Source organism: Xiphias gladius, chromosome 19, assembly GCF_016859285.1.
Source record: "Xiphias gladius isolate SHS-SW01 ecotype Sanya breed wild chromosome 19, ASM1685928v1, whole genome shotgun sequence".
Lineage (NCBI taxonomy): Eukaryota > Metazoa > Chordata > Actinopteri > Istiophoriformes > Xiphiidae > Xiphias > Xiphias gladius.
The window spans coordinates 2,508,653-2,529,672 of NC_053418.1; the positions used below are offsets into that span (position 1 = coordinate 2,508,653).

General features: G+C 44.6%; 1 protein-coding gene across 1 annotated transcript in view; it reads left to right on the forward strand.

Annotated features, from left to right (window-relative positions):
- The window catches only part of fras1 (Fraser extracellular matrix complex subunit 1), a 235,343-nt gene that overhangs the window by 207,072 nt on the left and 7,251 nt on the right, over positions 1-21,020 (forward strand). Inside the window, exons 47-65 of the mRNA XM_040154916.1 lie at positions 4,009-4,133; positions 5,664-5,804; positions 6,467-6,694; positions 8,547-8,660; positions 10,116-10,266; positions 11,382-11,541; positions 11,702-11,870; positions 12,109-12,355; positions 13,104-13,448; positions 14,049-14,209; positions 14,632-14,779; positions 14,958-15,163; positions 15,279-15,435; positions 16,414-16,614; positions 16,805-16,992; positions 17,684-17,959; positions 19,163-19,395; positions 19,518-19,678; positions 20,218-20,432. Of these exons, the coding sequence (XP_040010850.1) occupies positions 4,009-4,133; positions 5,664-5,804; positions 6,467-6,694; positions 8,547-8,660; positions 10,116-10,266; positions 11,382-11,541; positions 11,702-11,870; positions 12,109-12,355; positions 13,104-13,448; positions 14,049-14,209; positions 14,632-14,779; positions 14,958-15,163; positions 15,279-15,435; positions 16,414-16,614; positions 16,805-16,992; positions 17,684-17,959; positions 19,163-19,395; positions 19,518-19,678; positions 20,218-20,432 (3,626 nt within the window). The remainder of the gene's footprint in view (positions 1-4,008; positions 4,134-5,663; positions 5,805-6,466; positions 6,695-8,546; positions 8,661-10,115; positions 10,267-11,381; positions 11,542-11,701; positions 11,871-12,108; positions 12,356-13,103; positions 13,449-14,048; positions 14,210-14,631; positions 14,780-14,957; positions 15,164-15,278; positions 15,436-16,413; positions 16,615-16,804; positions 16,993-17,683; positions 17,960-19,162; positions 19,396-19,517; positions 19,679-20,217; positions 20,433-21,020) is intronic.

Genomic DNA, 21,020 nt, shown 5'->3' on the forward strand with positions numbered 1-21,020 from the left:
TCCAACAAACCTGTGATAATACTACAACATGTTTTATTTAAGAACATTTAATGGATGTGAGAAATGAGAAATTGTCTAGACAGTGAAAGTAATATTTTATGGAATACAAAGACCAATGTTAATGTTTCCTTGATGCTTTTAGAGAATAAATGCACCCAGCATAGATAGTGAATATAAGCAGGTGTAATTGTGTGTGTGTGTGTGTGTGTGTGTGTGTGTGTGTGTGTGTGTGTGTGTGTGTGTGTGTGTGTGTGTGTGTGTGTGTTGTGTGTGTGTGTGTGTGGTAGTAGCAGAAAAATACTAATTCCCTCATTGAGGAATCTGCTGGATTTTCTCCAGACTAATATACCATTAATTCAAATACAGAAAGGTTCATTCTGTTTTTGATAATTAACTATACACCCGCCCACACACGCACACACACACACACACAGACACACACAAAGAAGGAAGTGTAATGAGCCTTGCTCCATCCAGTTCCTCTCTCACTTATCTCTGATGTATTCTCGCTGCCTCCTTCAAAATAGACACTCTTTCTTTCTGCTCGCACACTCTGTCTTTCTTTCCTGCTTCTTTTTGCACACACACACACACACACACACACACACACACACACACACACACACACACACACACACACACACACACACACACACACAGATACATTCAAAGACTGCAGCCTTGACTAAATTTCTCGTCTGTGCTCAGTGTATTTCCAACCTCTTGAAGAACAGCAAGCTAATAAATGCACATTTCCTCTGCACAGTGAGTTTTTTTTTCCCACTTTGAAATAAATAAAAAAAATCTCTCTTGTCTCCCATGAACTGTTTTTAGAAGAGAATTGAAATCCAAAAAGAAAATGCTGATGTGAAATTACATGTAGAAGAAACCCGGAGAATACTCATCCTCCAACCACAAAGAGGTGATTACAAGCTTCCGTGCTATTGAGCATTTCTGCCGCGGCTGAATGGATTCCCCACATCGCTGAACGCTCTCGCAGCATGCTAATTAGCTGGATGTTAACACTGCTCTCCGATCTTCAAGCATCAGTTCACCTCAGAGCCACAGAGGGGCTCTGGATAATCACCGCTAGCCATTCAGCCAGGCTGTCTCTCCGTGCGCACACGCACATCAGCTAGACACTTGCTCCTCTGCGATAGGCCGTCTGCCTACCAGGAATGTCAAGGTAAGAGCACAGGGAGATGAATGGTCTCTTTCGGTGCCCACTTTCAAACCCCGAGTCTTCAAAAAGCTTATTAACGGGCTGAGGTTGTGACATCCCTCTCGGCTGGAGTGTTTGTCAAAAGGCACCCATCATACAAACCAAGACTGTGATCATCTTCCTCACCTCAATTTCGTGCTACGTTTACTGTGACTTATTTCAGAGGCAAGTTTGGAGTAGGATGTGTAGCTCGGACTTTCACAAAAGTACAAAAACGTCCAGGGCCCTGATGTATATGCCAAGAAAGAGATGCAGGGTTCGTCGTTTGGTCCTGGAGTTCGGCTTTTCGTGAATTTCTGTCAAGACTCCAGTGGTCCTGCGGTGGCATCTTCCCGTCATGTGACTAGAACAAAACCACCATCGTCGCTGAACACTCAACACCAGCTGGCTCATCATGAGCATTTAACGGCTTAATAGTACGAGGGCTAAAGACATTTCTCTCCCTGTTATACCCGACCGTGGTCCTCTGAATCATCATTGAGAGAGGAGAAGGTCAGAGTGCCCATATAGAGGGCGGAAAGGACGGGCTAGAAATGAACCGAGCCTTTGAAAGTGTTATTTTGTGGGACATGTGCGACAAACTAGGCAGTTGGACACCAATGAATGGACACCAGCCCAGTAGTTGCTCAAGTAATAGGGGACCAAATGTGACAAGAACAGCTCAGCAAGACCACCAGACTAACACAGAATGTGTAGAACATGTTTTTTGCACGTCATCCTTCAGTCAGTCTGTCAGTCTCCCGGTCGTTTTGTCTTGTTTTTTGTCTGTAGAACAACGGACGGTAAAACTGAATGTCAACTATGCACCACGGTGTTTAAAACTGCTACGCTACCACTGAGCCATTGTTTTCTTTTGGAGCAAGTGGTACAGCTACAGCTATTCCTCTTTACTTTAGGTTTTCTTTTTGCACACACAGATTTAGACTTGAGTTTCCAAGGGAAGTGTTCTGTCCAAAACAAGCTCTAAAAGTTAGAGTTTTGACGCATTTCAAGCAACTTTCGCGACCTTTTTAGGAGCAGACTTCTGCACAGCATTTATCGAACTAAAAATTGCATGTTTTTGAAACCATGCGCGCTAGTTTACAAGTAGCAATAATAGCAGTGATTAGTAATGAAGCTGTTGTATTAAAATTGTACTGACCTAAAACTATTGACCTGCCCCTTCCCCATTAGGCATCGTACCTTTTAACCTTAAACCCAACACATTACCCAACTTTCTGGTAGGTTTTGAGCAAATAACTCTTAAAGGCTGTCCATCTATTGACTCTTTGTGTGAAAATAAGAAAGATTTTTGCCGAGTTCATATCATGGAATTAAAGCAGATTTGCACACGCAACAGTTTAGCAGCAAAGCATTCAGCCTGTGTCTCTGGAAAACAAAAACTGAGCATTTCCTGCCATTTCTTGTTGAGATAAATGGAACGGAAAATACAATTACCTTTAATACAAAAGGTGGAAAAGGCAGGACTTTCATCACTGACTGAGAATATTGCCTCTGTTTCCCTCCCTGTCGGTCCTGATTATGACGATGTATAAATTTCTAGCCGGGGAATTGATGACGCAAAGTAGGAGGACCGTAGACTTCCGCTTGTTTCGCTGTGTCAAAAGTTGACGTGAAGAAGATGGATGTCGGAAAGCCTCCATTTCCATTTCCTGAAGGCCTCTGCGACATGTTTAACAAGTTATTGCCTTCCTCGTATAATGTTTGATCTGCTTCAGTGGGAGGTTTTTTTTATTTTTATTTTTTATTTATATGTTTTATTCTGGAGAATTTCTCCCATCTGCACAGGGAAATAACTTTCCATCCATCTTGCCTGCTTAGGGAAATAACTTTGATGCCATCCCTGGGCCCTAATATGCAACAAGTTATTACCTTCACTTCAGAGTCCCTGGCAGCATTGGAAGTACAGTTTACTGAATTTCCCCTCATACAGTGACAGGCCTGTAACAAACAGTAACTGCATAATTTAAAACATAGCATCACTTAATGGTAAAAGCTGTTAAATCACATGTTTTCATTCCTAAGCATAAAAACCTGTCTACGCCTATTTAGTATTAAAATAGCAATTTATATTGTAAAATTGGATTTTTTTTAAACTGTCTGCTGTGAAAATGAAATGGTATAAAAGTGAAATATCAGAGATGAAAATCAGGGAAAATGGAGATTTGACTGAACTTCTTTCCATTCTCTCTTTTGCCTTCATCGTACATACATACGCGTATCCATAAATACATTGAGTTTTCAGCGAAAGCACTGCATTGTCTCCTCTCTGAAACTCCGTTCTCTCTCCGTAGTTTCACACAGAACGATGTTTGATTGTTGCAATCAAATCTGATTACGTTTCCCACTGGCTTTTAATCCGTGGAGGTGTCCGAGAGTGAAGAGTAGCTGGAGCCTCGTTAGATGGGTTTTACTTTAGTTTCAGTTTAGTTTATTTGCTCATTAAAATGATAAAAAAAAAAAAAAAAAAAAAAAAGGGAGAAGAGACAAAGAACACAGTGTGAGCTCTGAGATGAAGTGCCAAGGGGGGATTATGAAACCATCTGATGCCAAAATAGAAAAGATAAAAAAAGCAAAACTTACTATGCAAAAACACGCCGAAGAATTGTGCAGAAAATAACTCATGTGGCAGCATTTGTTCAAAGAGAAAGACGGAAAGAACGGAGGTCATAATGATGATTTTGCGTGTGTCAGGATGAGTGTGTTGGTGTTCAGAGAAAGGTTGCGTAGACGATCTTTTGTCGATTGTTCCAGTTCGGCTAACAACCTGTTTTCTTCTCTGTCAGGCACCAGAATCAGCACATTCACCCAGGCCGATCTGGCATCACGCAGCATCCAGTACGCCCACACCAGCGAAGAGGAGAAACACGCCGACCAGTTCTCCTTCACCGTGTCCGACGGGACTAACGAGGTGAATGAGAGGGAAACACCCTTCAGAATGAGAAAGACCCCATGAAGGTGGTTTGGTTCCGTTTGATCCCGCCCTTGAGCTCCCGCCACCTGCGGGAGCTTGGGAAGGTGCCCTGAGGAATTGTTTCGTGATACCTGATGATACACGATATATAGAATCTAACAAACCCCCGAAGCTTTTCGAGTGTTGAGGAAGTGGCACTCCAGCCCCTCAAGCCCCCCCCAGTTTTCCTCATGCATAAATCTGCGTTGCTAATCCAGACTAATGAGGAACACAAGGACTTGAGTAAACATGTGAAAAAGGTCATTTGGCCTTCATGCCCGGCTGACTGCAGTGTTGAGAGGCTTTTGTGGCCACTGTAGTGGTTAGTGTTTGTGAAGTGGTTTGGTGCTTTTACCTTTGTTAACTCTCCTCGCTCCAGTTGGGAGGCCCGTTCAAAAGCGCTGCATATTTATCGCCAGTGTTTTGCATTAAAATTAGGTTAGGGTTTTTTTTTTTTTTTTGCACTTTAAAGTGATACCACAGCAGAAAGTGTAACTAAGTGTGTGGTGTGATGGGATTGCTCGAGGGCACACCGGTGCACAGTTTCTGTCATTACTGCAGTTGGGTTACGTTATGTGGGTTGTGTCTCCAGGGCTTTAAAGCTCCCACCACAGATGAGTTGTTGAATTCCCGCCTGGGTTCACGGTATAGAAAGTGACGGCACACAGTTTTCGCACCACACTGAGAGGTTTTCAGTCAGTGGCAGATTTCATTTGACATATTCAGCACCACCTCCATCAACGCTTGGCGTCAGTGGTTCGATACTTTGAAAATAACATTACAGATCACGGGCGTCCTTTGAAGACCACGTATTTCCGAAACGTTTTCATGGGTTAAGAAGAACAACCCTGTTTCGAGCTTTGTGACAATGTATTTTTAAAGATAATCCAGTGGGTTGTTAAAGGGGTTTATTCAACTGGATTTTAAAAACAAAACTCCCATATGTATAGAGGAAGAGTTATTTGTCGCTGTAATTGTTTCTCCCATACACACTGGCTTTTGAAGAAATCCCTTCCTACAGCGACTCCAGCCAAAGTGATGGGGGACAAGATCCAGTCTTAATTATGTGCAAAAATGCATTCAGCTGATGCTAATATGGGGCTTCAGCAGTGTGAATGCAAATGAAGTGGGTATCCACAGTTACTCTGTTTTTAGGGCAATATAATGCATGCAGTGTTTCATCACAGACTCGAGTAAATGTGAACGTAGTTTAGAAGAAGGAATCAACCCGTGAAGGAACACTCTAAATCTTCAGTCTATCCGGAAATCACCGAAACTTGATTTTCATTGGACTGGGCCAAATGTAATCCTAAACACACTGTAAATCTTTGAAGCACAAGTGGGAAATAAAATGAGCCCTTGTTGCCTTGGAGAGATAGAACTCATAAAACTTAGGGGAAAAAAGTGATATGAAAACTACTGAGGAAGAGTTCCGCTTCTATTTTGCTTCGAAAGGGATTCATATTGTACTGTCTTTGTTGTCTCCAGGTCGCCCAGACCTTCTACATTACCATCAAACCAGTGGACGACTCCCTGCCTCTGCTCCAGGTCCCGGGCATGAGGGTCCAGGAGGGCGTAAGGAAGACCATCACCGAGTTTGAGCTGAAGGCCACAGATGCAGACACCGAGGTAGGACACTGGCAGCGCCAATCCCCGAAAATCTTAAGCAACTGTCATTATTTATTTATTCATTTTATTTTATTTTATTTATTTAGTCGCCTTCCAAAATGATAGCCGGTGATCTGCAGCTTAGCTGTGTAAGCTGGGCTCTGTGGTTCCAACAGCCAGCTGTTCTCCAAAAGATTGATTTTCTCCGGCCACTTTCCAAAGACTATTTTCTGTTGCGTAAAGCGTAGTCCTACACGGTTAATCCCATCAATCTACGCCACACAGTGCTCTCCAGGAGTTATTTTCTGATTAGTGCGGCTCCCCTCTCAGAGCCCGGCTTGCCCACTCAACAGCAATTAGAGGGTTTCTTCATCTCCAGGGAGGCGATTCAGTAGCCGCCGAAGGACTGAAATTATTCGACTGCGGATTATATTTACATGTGGGTAGACGCAACAATAGGGCCAGCAACTGGACAGGAAGTGCAAGAGAGGTTTTTCAGGTTGGGAAAAATGCCACCCGTTGGTCATCTTCAACAGATTTCCAGATTTTTATGATTGTTTAACATTAATTCAAAATAATAAACTGTATGACACCTAAAACTAAAAAGATTTCCATTTCCCTTTTTGACCTCTCGTCCTTTCCTTTCCCCCCGTTTAACTCTGTCAAAACACAACTTCCTCCAGGCGGAGTCCGTCGTCTTCACCGTCGTCCAGGCCCCTCGCCACGGCGCCATCGAGCGCACGAGCAACGGCCAGCACTACCGACAGACCGGCAGCTTCACCATGGACGACATCTACCAGAACCGCATCAGCTACAACCACGACGGCTCCAACTCGCTGAAGGACCGATTCACCTTCACTGTGGCCGACGGCACCAACCTGCTCTTCGTGGTGGAGGAGGGCGGCAAAGAGGTACCGGCGAGCGCGTGGCGCGCGCGTGTGTGCGCGCTGACATTTTTACCACAGCAGGAAGGCCAAATTTGCAGTTAGACTGTGTATTAATGTGTGTATGAGGCGGCGTCCTGACATTTTTATTACAGCTAGATGATTAAAGTAGCAGATTTAGGGCATTTGTGGGTGCACGTCTTCGTGTGTGTATGTGTTCGTATTTGAAGGTCAGTGTTTTGTGTGTATCTGTGTGTGTGTGTGTGTGTGTGTGTGTGTGTGTGTGTGTGTGTGTGTGTGTGTGTGTGTGTGTGTGTGAGTAGACGCTGCTCTGACCTTTTTATGACAGGGGGGGTGAATCAGCATTTTGTGTGTGTGTGTGCCTATACTTTGTGTCTTTGTGAGGACCTGGTTATAGCGCTGGAGATTAAGGCCATTTTTGAAAAGCTGGAACATTCCTGGAAAGTCAGGGTATTTTTGCAAAATGAGAACATTCTATTCTAATAGTCTTTTTTTTTTTGTCAGCGAGGACATTTTTGGAAAGTGGGGACGTTTTTGGAAAATGTGGGGATGTTTAAAAAGGGATAATATTCTTGGAGAGGGAGGACGTTATTGCTTCGTAGTCCTTAATGAAAACGTAATGTGCACAAAGCACCGCAACTTTTATCCTCGCAGATTGTTTCATTTGAATAATTCTTAGAAGCCCGAAGAGCTAAAACTTCACACCGTTTCACAAAAGGGAAACACGGAAGTAGAGAAAAGTCGGAAAACTTACGCAGCAGCATTTTCTATTTTCCTGTTTCTTACCCCAGTAATCACCTTGTAATCCCTTAGCATCATCTTGCAGACCCTTGTGGTTCAGTGGTTCATTCTTGGGCCAGACCAGGGGCCGCCGGTCTGGAAATGTATTGAATAAGTGTCCTCACAGTGACAGCAGTATGAACAAACTGTACGTGTGTGCGCGTTAATGTCAGCTTTGTGGTGGTAGTAGTTATGAGCGACCTCAGGGTGCACTGACTCCTCGGCTTGACAATTTAGTCACCTCTCTCAGCCGTCCTCTACCACCTGTCACCACCGATAGTCCGTATGATTAAACTGAATGACAGCCGGCAAGTACTGATATCCCCAGTCACACACACACACTTCTCAGGCCTGATGACATTTGGTGGTCACACGTGCTCCGCAGCTCAGAAGATAGTTTGTGGCATTAACGCCGCCGGTGTTTGAGGTGTTATTAAATAATGCATGAGCTCCTATGAACCGTGTGGATGAATGCATCTTTCAAAGGGCAAATGTCAAAGGCGGCTCTCTCCATATTCCCTCATGCACCTCGGACACAATGTAGTAACCAGTCAGACCGGAGCAGTTCATCTGGTTTTGCCTGTCCTCAGAGTTTGATGGGGGACAAATCAAATAAAGTGACGACCCGTAGGTTGTTTCTGTCACATTCACGTGGTTACACTCAGCCTATATCCAGCTCATGAGAACTTTTCCATTTTCTGTTCGGTAGTAGCTCAAGCGAAAACTGTTGGAGGTGACGTCTGTACATTATTCAGGACATTCATTCTGCAATCACATGTTGCTGCTGATTTTTTTTTTTTTTTGGGGGGGAGAGATTTTGACATTTTATTCAGGCAGATTTAGGCAGAAATCCGAGGGACAGATATCTCAGAACCTTGGCCATTAAAACCAAAACCATTTCCGTGGCCAGAGACGATCGATTCCTTCTATGGTTTGGCTCGACAGGCGTTTTAAAGGGAGTGTTGGGTGTAAAACGGCTTAAGTAGTCAAAACCTTTTTGCCGTCCATTAAACTCCCCTCAAAAAGCATATCCACCATCCTCGAGAGCTTATTTTTTATGTCTTCTTTGGTTTTCCAGATAGTGACGGCCGCTCCCCAGAAGTTCAAGATCGATATTTTACCGGTTGACGATGGCACACCGCGTATTGTCACCAACCTGGGCTTGCAGTGGCTGGAGTACATGGACAACAAGGTACAAATCTTCCTTTTGCAGGGTGGCATTTTTTCATAAACATCTTCAAATACACTTTGTTCTGTTTTAATGGGGAGGTTTAATAGCTGTAAAAAGGAGTACTGGGCCCAGCGATGGAGGGGTTTTTTTGTCGTTTAATAACTTTAACTTTTCACCAGTAGAAGACCTGTTTCACTGGACAATTTGAGAAGGTCTGAATGAGGTGAGGGCTGGCTTGCAGGCTGAAGTAAATAAAGCTTTTAAAAGTGACTCTAGGAGAGCGCCTGAGAAACATGATTCCAACACACACAGCTCTTTGTGAATATTCTGTAGCCCACTGTATCCTATTAACTGTGAGACAGACTGAAGTGCAAAGGGAAGTGCTATCACTGTTTGTTCATAATGTGTAATTTACTTGCTCCCCCTGCTGGTTTAAAGACCCCATCAACACGAAACCCATTAATTTCTATGGATGTTGTAAAGATGTCACTTCATTTATCTTGAGCCTGTGCTGTGTTTGCACTGCAGGTTATTGAGTCCTGGGTGATTTATCACTGAGGCAAATGATCATAATGTCACACTTTTGCGTCCACTTCTAACAGCTTGAAAATGAAGCGAAACACTTTGTGGGGTTTCATAATCATGAAGTAAAAAGTCTTTTCCAGTGGCGGCAGCCCCCGTCCAGCCGCAGCTTGAGCGTCAGCTCTTTTTGTGAGACGTCGCGGCGCACACCGGAGTCCCTCGACACGTTCTCCAATTCGCTGTTAAAGAATTTAATGTTTGTTTGTATGGGGAGAAAGTAAGCAGCATGCACCAGTAACACATACTCCAGCATTTATAGCCGAAGCTTATTTGTAATACTCAACAATAAAAAACGTACCCCCTGTGGTTTATGTAAGAATTATGTTTGCCGGCCACGGTACGTGGTGAACTTACAAGCTCAGTACACAGTTGAATCCCTTTATATTTGTCTGCTGTTAGAACCAAGGGGTTTTAACACTGGCATAGCAACACCCCCTTTTCACCAAAAGTTTCTCTTCTGGTGAAACGAAGTGCTCCAGGTGGGTGTGACCGTGGCAAATGCTGCCTCAAGGGCCCTTGAGCCAAAATGACAGCTGAAGATCAGTCTCTCTACTCATCGACCCACTTGAGCTCTGAAAAAAAAAAACAACACGTTTGCCAGGATCTCAATCTGCATTCAGTTTGCGAAACCCCTTGAAGGGTGGCGCAGCAGAGAGTTCACATCTGACAGTCAAGGTATCTAGAATGGCATCTCTCTTTGCCCTTAATTATCCAGGTCCAGTGCAGCAGTTAGGGACTTTATTACCTTACAGGAGTCAGATGTAGTTAATGAAGGGCTCATTTTCCTTTAGACCGTAGATAATGTCTGTGGTGTAAAAACTATAATAATAATGTTTGTTCCAAATGTGGTTAGAGCGCAGGTAATAGGAGGAACTTCTGCTTAATGTCCCTCAGGCCACCAACCTGATCACCAAGAAGGAGCTGCTGACCATGGACCCAGACACAGATGACGGACAGCTGGTTTACGAAATCACCACTGAGCCGAAGCACGGCTTCCTGGAGAGCAAGCTGAAGCCTGGCAGCCCCATCGCCACGTTCACACAAGGTACGGGGGTCCCACCGCTTGGTTTCTTACTGGTCCCGGTGTTTCATGTCGCGAGCGTAAAATAGGTGTAACGTTGTGTCCTCATCTTCCCCTCTGCTGATCTTCACCTCTGGGCTGCAGCCAGGGAGCAACGTCAGCCTGCTTTTGTGGCGTGCTGATCCTCTAGGCCCGGGAGCGTCTCGAAACAGTCACTTTGACGTGTCGCATTCTCGATTTTGCAGCTTGTAAACATAATTTTCGTAATGATAACAAATCCAATGGTTGAAATAAACCTTTAACCTGGGAGAGAAAAATATGGGAATAAAGTGGGTGGGATTCCCCTGTACAAACTGTCTGTCTACATTATGCCATTAACATTTACTCTCATATTGCTTGCACTCAGTCTGAAAATGTGCTATGAGATATGGCTGTTCTGGGTATTATTGCATAAATTCTTTAACCTGTCTGGTCCCATTTAGTGCTGTTTTCTGTTAATTACTGTAAGCATTTATTCTCGACTTCCTGAAGGTCATTTGAACAACTTTCTAGCACAGGGACTCTCAACCTTTTTTTTTTTTTTTAGCGTTCAGCCCTCAATTAGAAAGTATTTTCCTCTCGCTACGACCTCCGTTGGAAAGTATAATTGAGCAGAAATTGTGAGCCGGTGATGACTTTCATCTTCATTTTCTGGTTTTTTTTTTCTATTTCTCTCAAGTAATAGAAAAGGCAGGAGGTTGCAAATTATGGAGTCATTCTTTCAGGGAAAATACATTCTCTCTTACCGCACAGTAAGGTCAAAGTGGCACCTTGGGTAAATATCAGCATTCATTGTTTTTTAGGACAGTTTTTTAAAATCTGGCTCTGCCTCCTAACTTGCCCGCTGGAATGTCTCTGACATTCTCCGGCAAAACATTATCTTGATATCAGACATATATCTTTTCCCATCCTGCAGTAAACTGGTGACCGACAGCAGGGTGTCTTCATGCTCTTCACACCCGGCGTGTGATGCGTGACAGGCCCCCACCCCTTTCATGACCCGAAATGAGTGTAAAAGATGCGAAGAAACTATAACTGAATCAGTGAAATAAAGGAATCCACTGTTTGATCATTATTAATCTGAGCTTGTTCCTTTCTAGCTGATATCAACCTGGGTCTGATACGCTACGTGCTGCGTCAGGAGAACGCTCAGGAAACCATGGACAATTTCAAGTTTCTGGTCCAGGACAGTAAACCCAACGTGGTCAGCGACAACGTCTTCCACATCCAGTGGTCCCTCATCAGCTTTGAGCACAAAAGGTCTGTGTTATGTGTGAGGTGTTTACCAAAGCCAACGTCTGCCTGTTCTTTATTTTCCAAACGTCCTACCAGTCCGTACCTGTCCAGCGTCCTTGCTCTTGTTTTTGGTTTTTTTTCGTTAAAGTAAAATCGTCTCTCACTTCCTCTGATGGTTCCACAGCTACAATGTGAGCGAGAAAGCCGGCACGGTGGCGGTGACGGTGAAGCGAACAGGTAACCTCAACCAGTACGCCATCGTGCTCTGCCGCACGGAACAGGGCAGCGCCACCTCCACTAGCAGCGTCGGATCGCGTCCAGGCCAGCAGGACTATGTAGAATATGCTGGACAGGTAACCTTGGATTTTTATTATCTTTTATTGTCTTATTAATGTTGTTGTTTTTTCACCTTAGAAAGCAGCCATCCATTATTTTGGTTGGACAACGCTCATTAATCTCATTTTCCTGCTTCCTTGCAGTTTTGTTTCTCCTGCTTTTAGCCTTTTCTTTTTTTCCCCCCTGTATCATTACCATTAATCAATAATTGAATTTTATTCTGAAAGACGTCGCTGCTCTTGCCCCCATTCACAGGTACAGTTTGATGAGCGTGAGGACGCCAAGGTGTGCACCATAGTCATTAACGATGACAAGGTGTTTGAGGGAACCGAGAGGTTCCACGTGGAGCTGAGCATGCCTGTGTACGCGCTGCTGGGCGGGAACACCCGCGCCGTCGTCAACATCAACGACACAGAGGACGAACCCACGCTGCAGTTTGATAAGAAGACCTACCATGTTAATGAAAGCAGCGGATTCATCCACGCCCCCATCGAGAGAAAAGGTGAGGAACACGGCACAAGCTGCAATCACATCCATGTCAGCCTCTTGGACTATTCCCATTTAGTTTCCCTTTTTTCTTTAACCAAAAGAGACTTCTCTATATGTTGCTTTCACATATTTGACATATTTGCATATATATTCCACATCTGCTTCTTTAAGGCTATATGACGGTTACACTGACTGATGTGTTCACGCCCGAATGCCTGTTTGAATATTTGAGGTATTTAAAGGTAACAATGCGAGACATTTTGTGCATCATTTTTTACTAATTTACTCGCGATTCAGTCCCACATGTTTGGCATCTTTGTGATCTTGACTAGAATTTAAAAGGGAAGGTCTGCGAATTTTCTACAACCGTCGGCTTCAGTTTGTAAAGATGAACCACCTCAGAGTTCAGAAGGTTAAAGGTTAAAGAAAACAACACCCGGTTAAACGCTTAAGGAATGTGCGGTCTGCATGAGTGTGAGCCACATCAGCTTTCAGTGTCAGATGCCAAATGGCGATACAGTTGCATCCGCTGTCGAAGACTCCACTTGACTTCATTGTTGTTGATTAATCAGTCGACAGATGGTTAGAAAAGCTGCTCTGGTGCAATTCCCTTTGAATGTATGCTTTGCTGTTCACTTCTAAAAGTCGCACGTTTCAGAGCGATGCAAAGCTGTATTTGTCAAGTGCAGGAGAGATGTGGAAGCCAACATATGCCCAGCAGTGAACCCCCCCCCCCCCTCTTTTGCCTCATTTCCTCTCAGGTGACACGTCCAGCACCGTGTCCGCTCTCTGCTACACTGTAGCCAAGTCGGCTCAGGGCAGCAGCCTCCACGCTCTGGAGTCCGGCTCCGACTACAAGAGCCGCGGCATGACCAGCGACAACCGCGTCGTCTTCGGCCCCGGCGTCAGCATGTCCACCTGTGACGTTAAGCTCATCGACGACAGCGAGTACGAGCTCTCTGAGGAGTTCGAGCTGGTGCTGTCAGACACCTCGGATAATGCCCGCACGGGGGACGTGACGGTGGCCAAGGTCGTCATCGACGGACCCAACGACGCATCGACTGTTTCTCTCGGGAACGCCACCTTTACTTTCAGTGAAGACGCTGGTATGAGCCGTTTCCTTACCTCCACCGTATGATTCCCTTTAACTCTCTGCACTTGCCCTGAACTAGTTTTGCCGTTTGTCTCTCTCACCGAGAGAAGTGCTTTGAAAAAATGAAGTTAGACCGCCTTTTCAGATGTCGCAGGGCTGCTATGGCTAGAGAAATGTGAAAATGTAACGATTTCCGTGGGGAAATTAGGAAGAAGCAAAGAAGACTGAAAGCAAGAACTGTCTTTGGAAAGGGAAGTTTTCATAATTGCTACATCCAAGGGCGTAAGCATTAATTTCTTGCCAGCAGAGTTTTAGGAGAGGGTGGACCCCCCCCACTCTAAAAATACCTACTGAAGAAACAGAATGTAGGCATGGTCCCCGGACATCTACATGTTAATTGTAGGAACGGGATTTTTTGTCTTCGGGGAAGAGAACATGTTTTGAAGCCGAAGACACTGGATTGATGGCAGCTTCTTATGATAATTAGCACAACGGGCTACTGTAGTCAGCTACACTATGCCACTCAGGATACATGTATGGTTTGAAAGTACGGAAATCCGAAGTCTTTCCAAATCTTCAAATCTGCCTTTCATTGTTTATCTCCACACTTCAGGCACAATTGAAATACCGGTGCTGCGCCTCGGCAGCGATCTGTCCTCGCTGACGTCAGTGTGGTGCGCTACTCGACCTTCAGACCCCCCCTCGGCCAGCCCGGGGATCGACTACATCCCCAGCTCCAAGAAGGTGGAGTTTAAACCTGGGAAGACCGAGGAGGTGAGGAGAGAATCCCTGCAACGTAGCGTCAGACTGTTACATTTTATGTTAACTTAAAAGTATCTAGAAGTAGTTATTCGGCAAAACTGAGGCAGCGTCTTCATTTATTCTTCAAGAATAACATTTTTTGATTGGATAAAGATGTTCAAGGTGGTCTCCAAGGAGTCCGTGAAAGGCAGTATGAGAGGCATACCAGGATCTTTTTAGCCTGGTGACACCTTTTGCGATACATACCTGTCATTAGTGAATCTGGTTGATTGACAGATAACAGTAACATAACAAAACTCGAGACAGAAACCAAATAACCAATGAATAAATAAAGAATTTTTCCTTCCTCCATACCAGCTGAGAACATTATAGGGTACACCGAGTTTGCAAAGGAGACCTTTATAAAAAACCTTGCTAATACTGTGGCCTTACAGACCTGCAGTCTGACCATCATGGACGACATTCAGAACCCGTCCATCGAAGGATCCGAGTCCTTTGTGGTCTTCCTCAGTTCTCCGCAGGGTGCTGTCCTACAGGAGCCCTACGAAGCCCATGTCGTCATCACTGACACGTTCCAGGACAGTACGTTCACACCCAAGACCGTATACAGAGACCGACACAAGTGTCACAGACTTTAAAACATCCACTTGAAATCAAATACGCATTTCATTTTTTCCAGTCGCACACTTTGGTAATTCAGTATTGACCAGTATTTAGAATTTACCGTCATATTCCTCACAGCAATCCTGCCCTCTCTCAGTTCCCAGCATGCAGTTTGAGAAGAGTGCCTACACCGTGAAGGAGAAGGACAGCGTCCTCCACATCCCCATCACCCGTACAGGCGACCTATCCTTCAAGTCGTCAGTGCGGTGTTTCACCCGCACCATGTCTGCCATGGTGATGGATGACTTCGAGGAGAGGCCAAACGCCGATGAGTCACGCATCACGTTCCTCAAGGGAGAGAAGGTAGAATTTTTTCCAAAATTTCCGTCAGAAGTCAGTTCGTCTGCTTGTATCTTTGTGGTCAGTTACTTGCCCATTAAAGTTTATTGTGTTTTTTTTTTGTTTTTTTGTTGCCCAGGTGAAGAACTGCACGGTCCACATCAATGACGACTCTGTTTTCGAGCCTGAAGAGGAGTTCCAGGTGCACCTGGGTACGCCGCTGGGTGACCACTGGAGTGGCGCCATGGTGGGCACGGGCGACATCGTCACCATCACCATCACCAATGCTGAAGATGGTAAGCAGGAGCTGGGTCACCTGATGATTCACAGAGAGCAGATACACTATGATCACTGGCCACTGAGCTCATGCTAAACTTTAATTTAGTTCGGTAGAAAAAAAACTGTCTGGACAAACCCAGTTTGTGGTGTTGGTTTACTGGGGGGTTTTTTTTTTTGGGAAACATGCACATTCCACACTAGAGCATCCACTGAACTTTTGAAGAGGAATCAGTTTTGTACTATGTAAGTTTAAGTCTGCTGCATGTATTATGTCCTAGCAGTATATTGACAGAATCCTATGTGTTGGCCAATATTTTTTAACGTCAGATATGATGGTGTTCACTGCAAATATGATGCAGGTCCCTCCCTAACTACATTTGTATAAACAGTAGAAAAACTTGTAGTAAAAAGTTTTTTATTAACATAACTTTTCAATAATGTTTTTTGTAAATTAATTCTTTATTTAATGGTGGTAATCCCGATTGACCATTGGGTTTGGTTAAATCCTAGCTTTTGCCACACATTTCTTTTATTGTTTATTGTTTTGTTTATTTATAAGCAATGTTAACCCCTTGATGAAGATATTTTTTAAACATCTCTGTTTGTATCTTCGTATCTTATGGTTTCCCACATCTCTTGTATATACATTCAGTTGCTAGTTTATTACCGTAAGTACACCGAGCTAAAACTATCTTAGTCTAGTCCAACAGCCAACTTCACTCAAGGTCCACACTTATTGATAAAAATGGGGTGGACAAATCATCGGAAACAGCTTTCAGTGTAACATCACTCAACAGCAGCGCAAATTTCAGCCTCGAAAACGAGAAGCCGTTATTGTAAGACTGCTGTACTAAACTTCAGTTCAGCTAAGTGTAACAAATAACGTGGCTACAGAGTCTATCTCACGTATGTGCACAATATTCAGTCAGTGACAACTACTGAAGTAACCAGCAGAGGGCAGCACTGTCACTTTTCATCTTTTCCTTTTCCTCCAGCTCCCACCATTGAGTTCGAGCAGGCGTCCTATCAGGTCAGAGAGCCTCCTGGTCCGGACGGCATAGAGGTGCTAAACATCAAAGTGATCCGACGAGGGGATCTGGACCGGACCTCCAAGATCCGCTGCAGCACACGAGACGGATCGGCCCAGTCTGGAGTCGACTACAATCCCAAGAGCCGGGTGCTGAAATTCATCCCCGGTCAGTGCTGAAAACCCGCATGTGACAAAACCTGAAGAACAGCTGATTTCCAGACAACTTATTATTAATAAGAGACTATTCTTTGCATGTTTGTACATCTCGGATTGAGATTTCGTATGGATGTTAGCGGGGAGCCGTATGAGAGGGATAGTTTTTACTGGGAGCAAAAATCTATTTCTTCATTTCGTAGGAATGGACCATATCCTGTTCAAAGTGGAGATTCTGTCCAATGAGGACAGGGAGTGGCATGAGTCCTTCTCACTGGTCCTTGGCCCCGATGACCCTGTGGAGGCGGTGCTCGGAGAGATCACTATGGCAACGGTGACCATTCTGGACCAGGAGGCTGCAGGCAGCCTTATCCTCCCTGCTCCACCTATTGTGAGAAAACTTCAACCTAACTTCTGTGCTGTTGCTGTGCTTTAAATGAAATAACGGAAGCCACGACATTGCTAATTCATCCGGAAACCACTACTCACATTCTCCGGATCCTTTTTTTTCACAAAACAACACAAAGGTATAAAGCAGGAGCGGTAGAAGTAACTAGAACAGGGAGTCTAGTAAGCAGTTCTTTGAAGGACTTTAGTGACTTTGCCTGCTTGTTTACAGCAGCGGACGTATGCTTATGTCTGGCTCCCTGCAGCACTGACAGCTCAACGTGATTTTAGCGCTAGAAACAAGGAACATCTCCACTCTGAGCAAAATCAAGCCTCTCCCCTAATACATATTCAGTAACTTCGAAACAGCAGCAGAAAACACGGGCAGCTTTTTTCTTCAGGCGTTTGTTTACAGCTTTTAAATTTCATATGCATTTAACCAGAAGCACTCCCAATAAATACGTCAGTTCAGCTATGTTCATGTACCGTAGAAACATTAAGTGGCGGGTGATTTTACCCCAAAATGCCTTTTAGCACCTCAGCAGGAATCCCATCTCCTGTGTTGTGTGTGCCCCCCTGGGCCTTCTCAAAAGACAACAACAACAATGAAATAAAGAGGAAGAGAAAATTGGATTGCAGGATTAATTTTCCTCCCCGTCTCGTTTCCATCGTTAACCGTCCTCCTTCCTCCTCAGGTGGTCTCGCTGGCTGACTATGATCACGTCCAGGAGGTGACCAAGGAAGGCAGTAAGAAGACTCCCTCTCCAGGTTACCCTCTGGTCTGTGTCACCCCCTGTGACCCCCACTACCCCAAGTACTCTGTGATGAAGGAGCACTGTGAAGAGGCGGGAATCAACCAGACCCAAGTTCACTTCTCCTGGGAAGTGGCGGCACCCACCGACACCAACGGCGCGCGGTCCCCCTTCGAGACAGTCACAGACACCACCCCGTATACCAGCGTCAACCATATGGTGAGTTGATGTAGAGCGAGAAATATTCTCACTGGCTGGAACCGAACTCAGAGACTATGTTTCTCAGAGCTCGAGTTGGCCAAAAGGTAAGAAACGGTGACTTGTGTTCTCATGACTCGCTCGTGATCACGACATTCATTATTGTGACAGGCCAGAAGGATAGCTCTCTAGTTTAACTAGCTTAGCAAGATAACTGTAGGCTTGCGGGGCTAGTTTAGAGCTCCTACTTTAAATATGCAGTGTGTTGACCCTGGAAATGTAGAAAAGTGACTAATTAATTCTACTGAAAGATGTCAAAGTGCATGCTAAATTCAGTTTATTTTAAGTGGGCTGCTGATGGACACTATCGTCCCACAATGCAGTGCGCAATTCATAAAAGGAGGGGCTAGCCGGAGCCATGGACGGAGGTATAACAGGTACATCTTGGAAAACAAATAATAAAGTATAAAATCTTTAAAGAAATATTTGTTTATTGCTTCATAGGATTAATAGGCAATAGTGGTATAAAAGTGTAAAATGGAGATTAGTTTATAGTGAAGACTTTATAGAACTGAGACACAGTATTTCTAAACTGCATTTGTCAGTTACTAGTTTAACCATGTGCTGCTAGTGACTAGCATACTATTAGCTCTGTCACTCTGTCCTTTTCCATCACTTGGGTCAAATAATCACTCTGCCAAATGGAATTTTAAATAATAAATATCAAATTATCGATTTAAAAATGCATTGCCAGTGTTTTGTTATATTCTACGATAAAGTTGTCGGGTAAAATTCACTCAGCACCCGTTTTAGAAATGTAATGACGGCACTACAGCAAGGGGATTATGACGCTAATCAGCGAGCCGCGCTGTTACACGGAGTAACATGTTCCTTCATTACCGTGAAAAAAATCACTAGGCATTTTGAAGAATGTATCTATGTATTTGTGAGTCATTTTTAGAGCTTTATGTCTTCAGCAGGAAGCAATGTGCTCGTAGCAGAGAGCTCAGACAGGGTACGGAGGTCAGAGAGTGTTGAGAGAAGGTCTAACATGATGTTGGTTTTGGTCTTTTCAGTGGATTTGTTGACAGTAAAAAAAAAACCCAGAATAATTCCTGTAATTCCTTTCTTATCCTCTCATGAAAGTGCTGAAAAGGCCCCGTTTTGGGCAGTGCACCCCTCTGAACTGCTTCTCCACTCTGCTTGCTCTCCTGTCTCCTTCAGGTCCTGGACAGTATTTACTTCAGCCGGCGTTTCCACGTTCGCTGCGTGGCTCAGGCCAGGGATAAAGCTGGCCACCTCGGAACGCCGCTGAGGAGCAACGTCGCCACCATCGGCACAGAGGGCTCCATCTGCCACACGCCCGTTACCACGGGAACCGCCAGAGGCTTCCAGGCCCAGTCCTTCATCGCCACGCTCAAATACCTGGATGTCAAGCACAAGGAGCACCCCAACCGGTGAGTAGGGACGGGTGGATGATGGGTTTTTTAATTGGATAGTAGGGTTGGAGCTTTTTTACCAAACTTTATGTACTGTTTGCTGATGCATTTTCTTCTCTGCTCTGTATGTCCCCGTTTAGTATCCATATCTCAGTGCAGATTCCCCATCAGGATGGCATGCTCCCCCTGGTGTCCACCATGCCTCTGCACAACCTGCACTTCCTGCTGTCCGAGTCGATCTACAGGCAGCAGCACGTCTGCTCCAACCTGGTCACCCTCAAAGACCTGCAGGGTCTCTCCGGTCAGTCGCGGTCACGGACTTCCTCTGAATCCACTTAACATCAAAGCCCCCCTGGGAACTGAAACAGGAAATGAAACATAGACACCTGCAGAATATTAAGCTACATCATTTACACGATGTTTTACATTTAAAGTTTTAAACAAATGGGCAGCCAGGTTTTCACAAGGTTTGCTAGTTTAAGCCACAGAGTCTGAGGACTTATGTAGGTGATAATACACACAATGTGTCCCGATAAATGAAAATAATAACCAAACCAGATTAAAGAACGTGTTTCCTCCTCCGAGTAGCTTGTTTGTAGTTACTATAACTCATGTTTAGCTCTGTTTTAGGGAGAATTATCTTCAGGTAATTCTGCAGTTAGCAGGAATATTGTTTATACAGCTACTTACAATGGTACTTGTTGTGTGCCGTTAGAATTGCGATCAAACTTTTACCATATCCTTGTTTAAATCAGAAATGTTCACTTTCTGTTGTCCGTGACACAAAGATTTTTCAGATCTGTTTCAGCCAATGCAAACTTTGACAACATTCTCCCACAGAGACGGGCTTCCTGGATGATGTGTCCTACGACAGCATCTCCCTGGGGCCGGGTTACGACCGCCCTTACCAGTTCAACCCCAACGTCCGGGAGCCCAAGAGCATCCAGCTCTACAAGCACCTCAACCTCAAGAGCTGCATCTGGACCTTTGACGCCTACTACGACATGACTGAGCTCATCGACGTCTGTGGGGGCTCTGTCACCGCCGATTTCCAGGTACTCCCTGTGACCACCGCATATCAGCCAGACATGACTATATGATATATGAGGAAATCTTTGTGTCCCTGCAGTTTAAAATGGGCGAAATTACCAGCTGGTACTACTTAACTATGGAGATAATTAAACTGAGTAGCTTTCCAACCTGGTCTTAAACCTAAAGATGCGTAGTGCTTATATTTCAAGCTAGAATGATAATTTTCTTCAGGTGAAAGTCTAAGTGTGAATCACCCCCAAAATGAAATCAGTTGTTTACAAAACCATCCCCACACGTGGTCCACTACTCACTTGGGGGTACTATGATTTGATCATATCACACAGTCCTCATCAGCGGAACTTCGGTCAATTGTCATGGAACAGTGGATGTTCAGACCTTACATTACTCTGAGCACTTTTAGGACTTTTCGTCCACGTTGGCTGAAAAGTTGAGATTAACAGTTCGCTCTCGACTGTTAGAGACCGTTCTGCCAGCTGCTGTTTCCAAGGTCGGGATGAACTGTCAAGTTATGTCGTTCAAGGCCCATCTGTCAAGCCAGGCTTCTCTCAAAGAATTCCAGTTTCCTAGAAACTGCTGACATACAAGAAAAA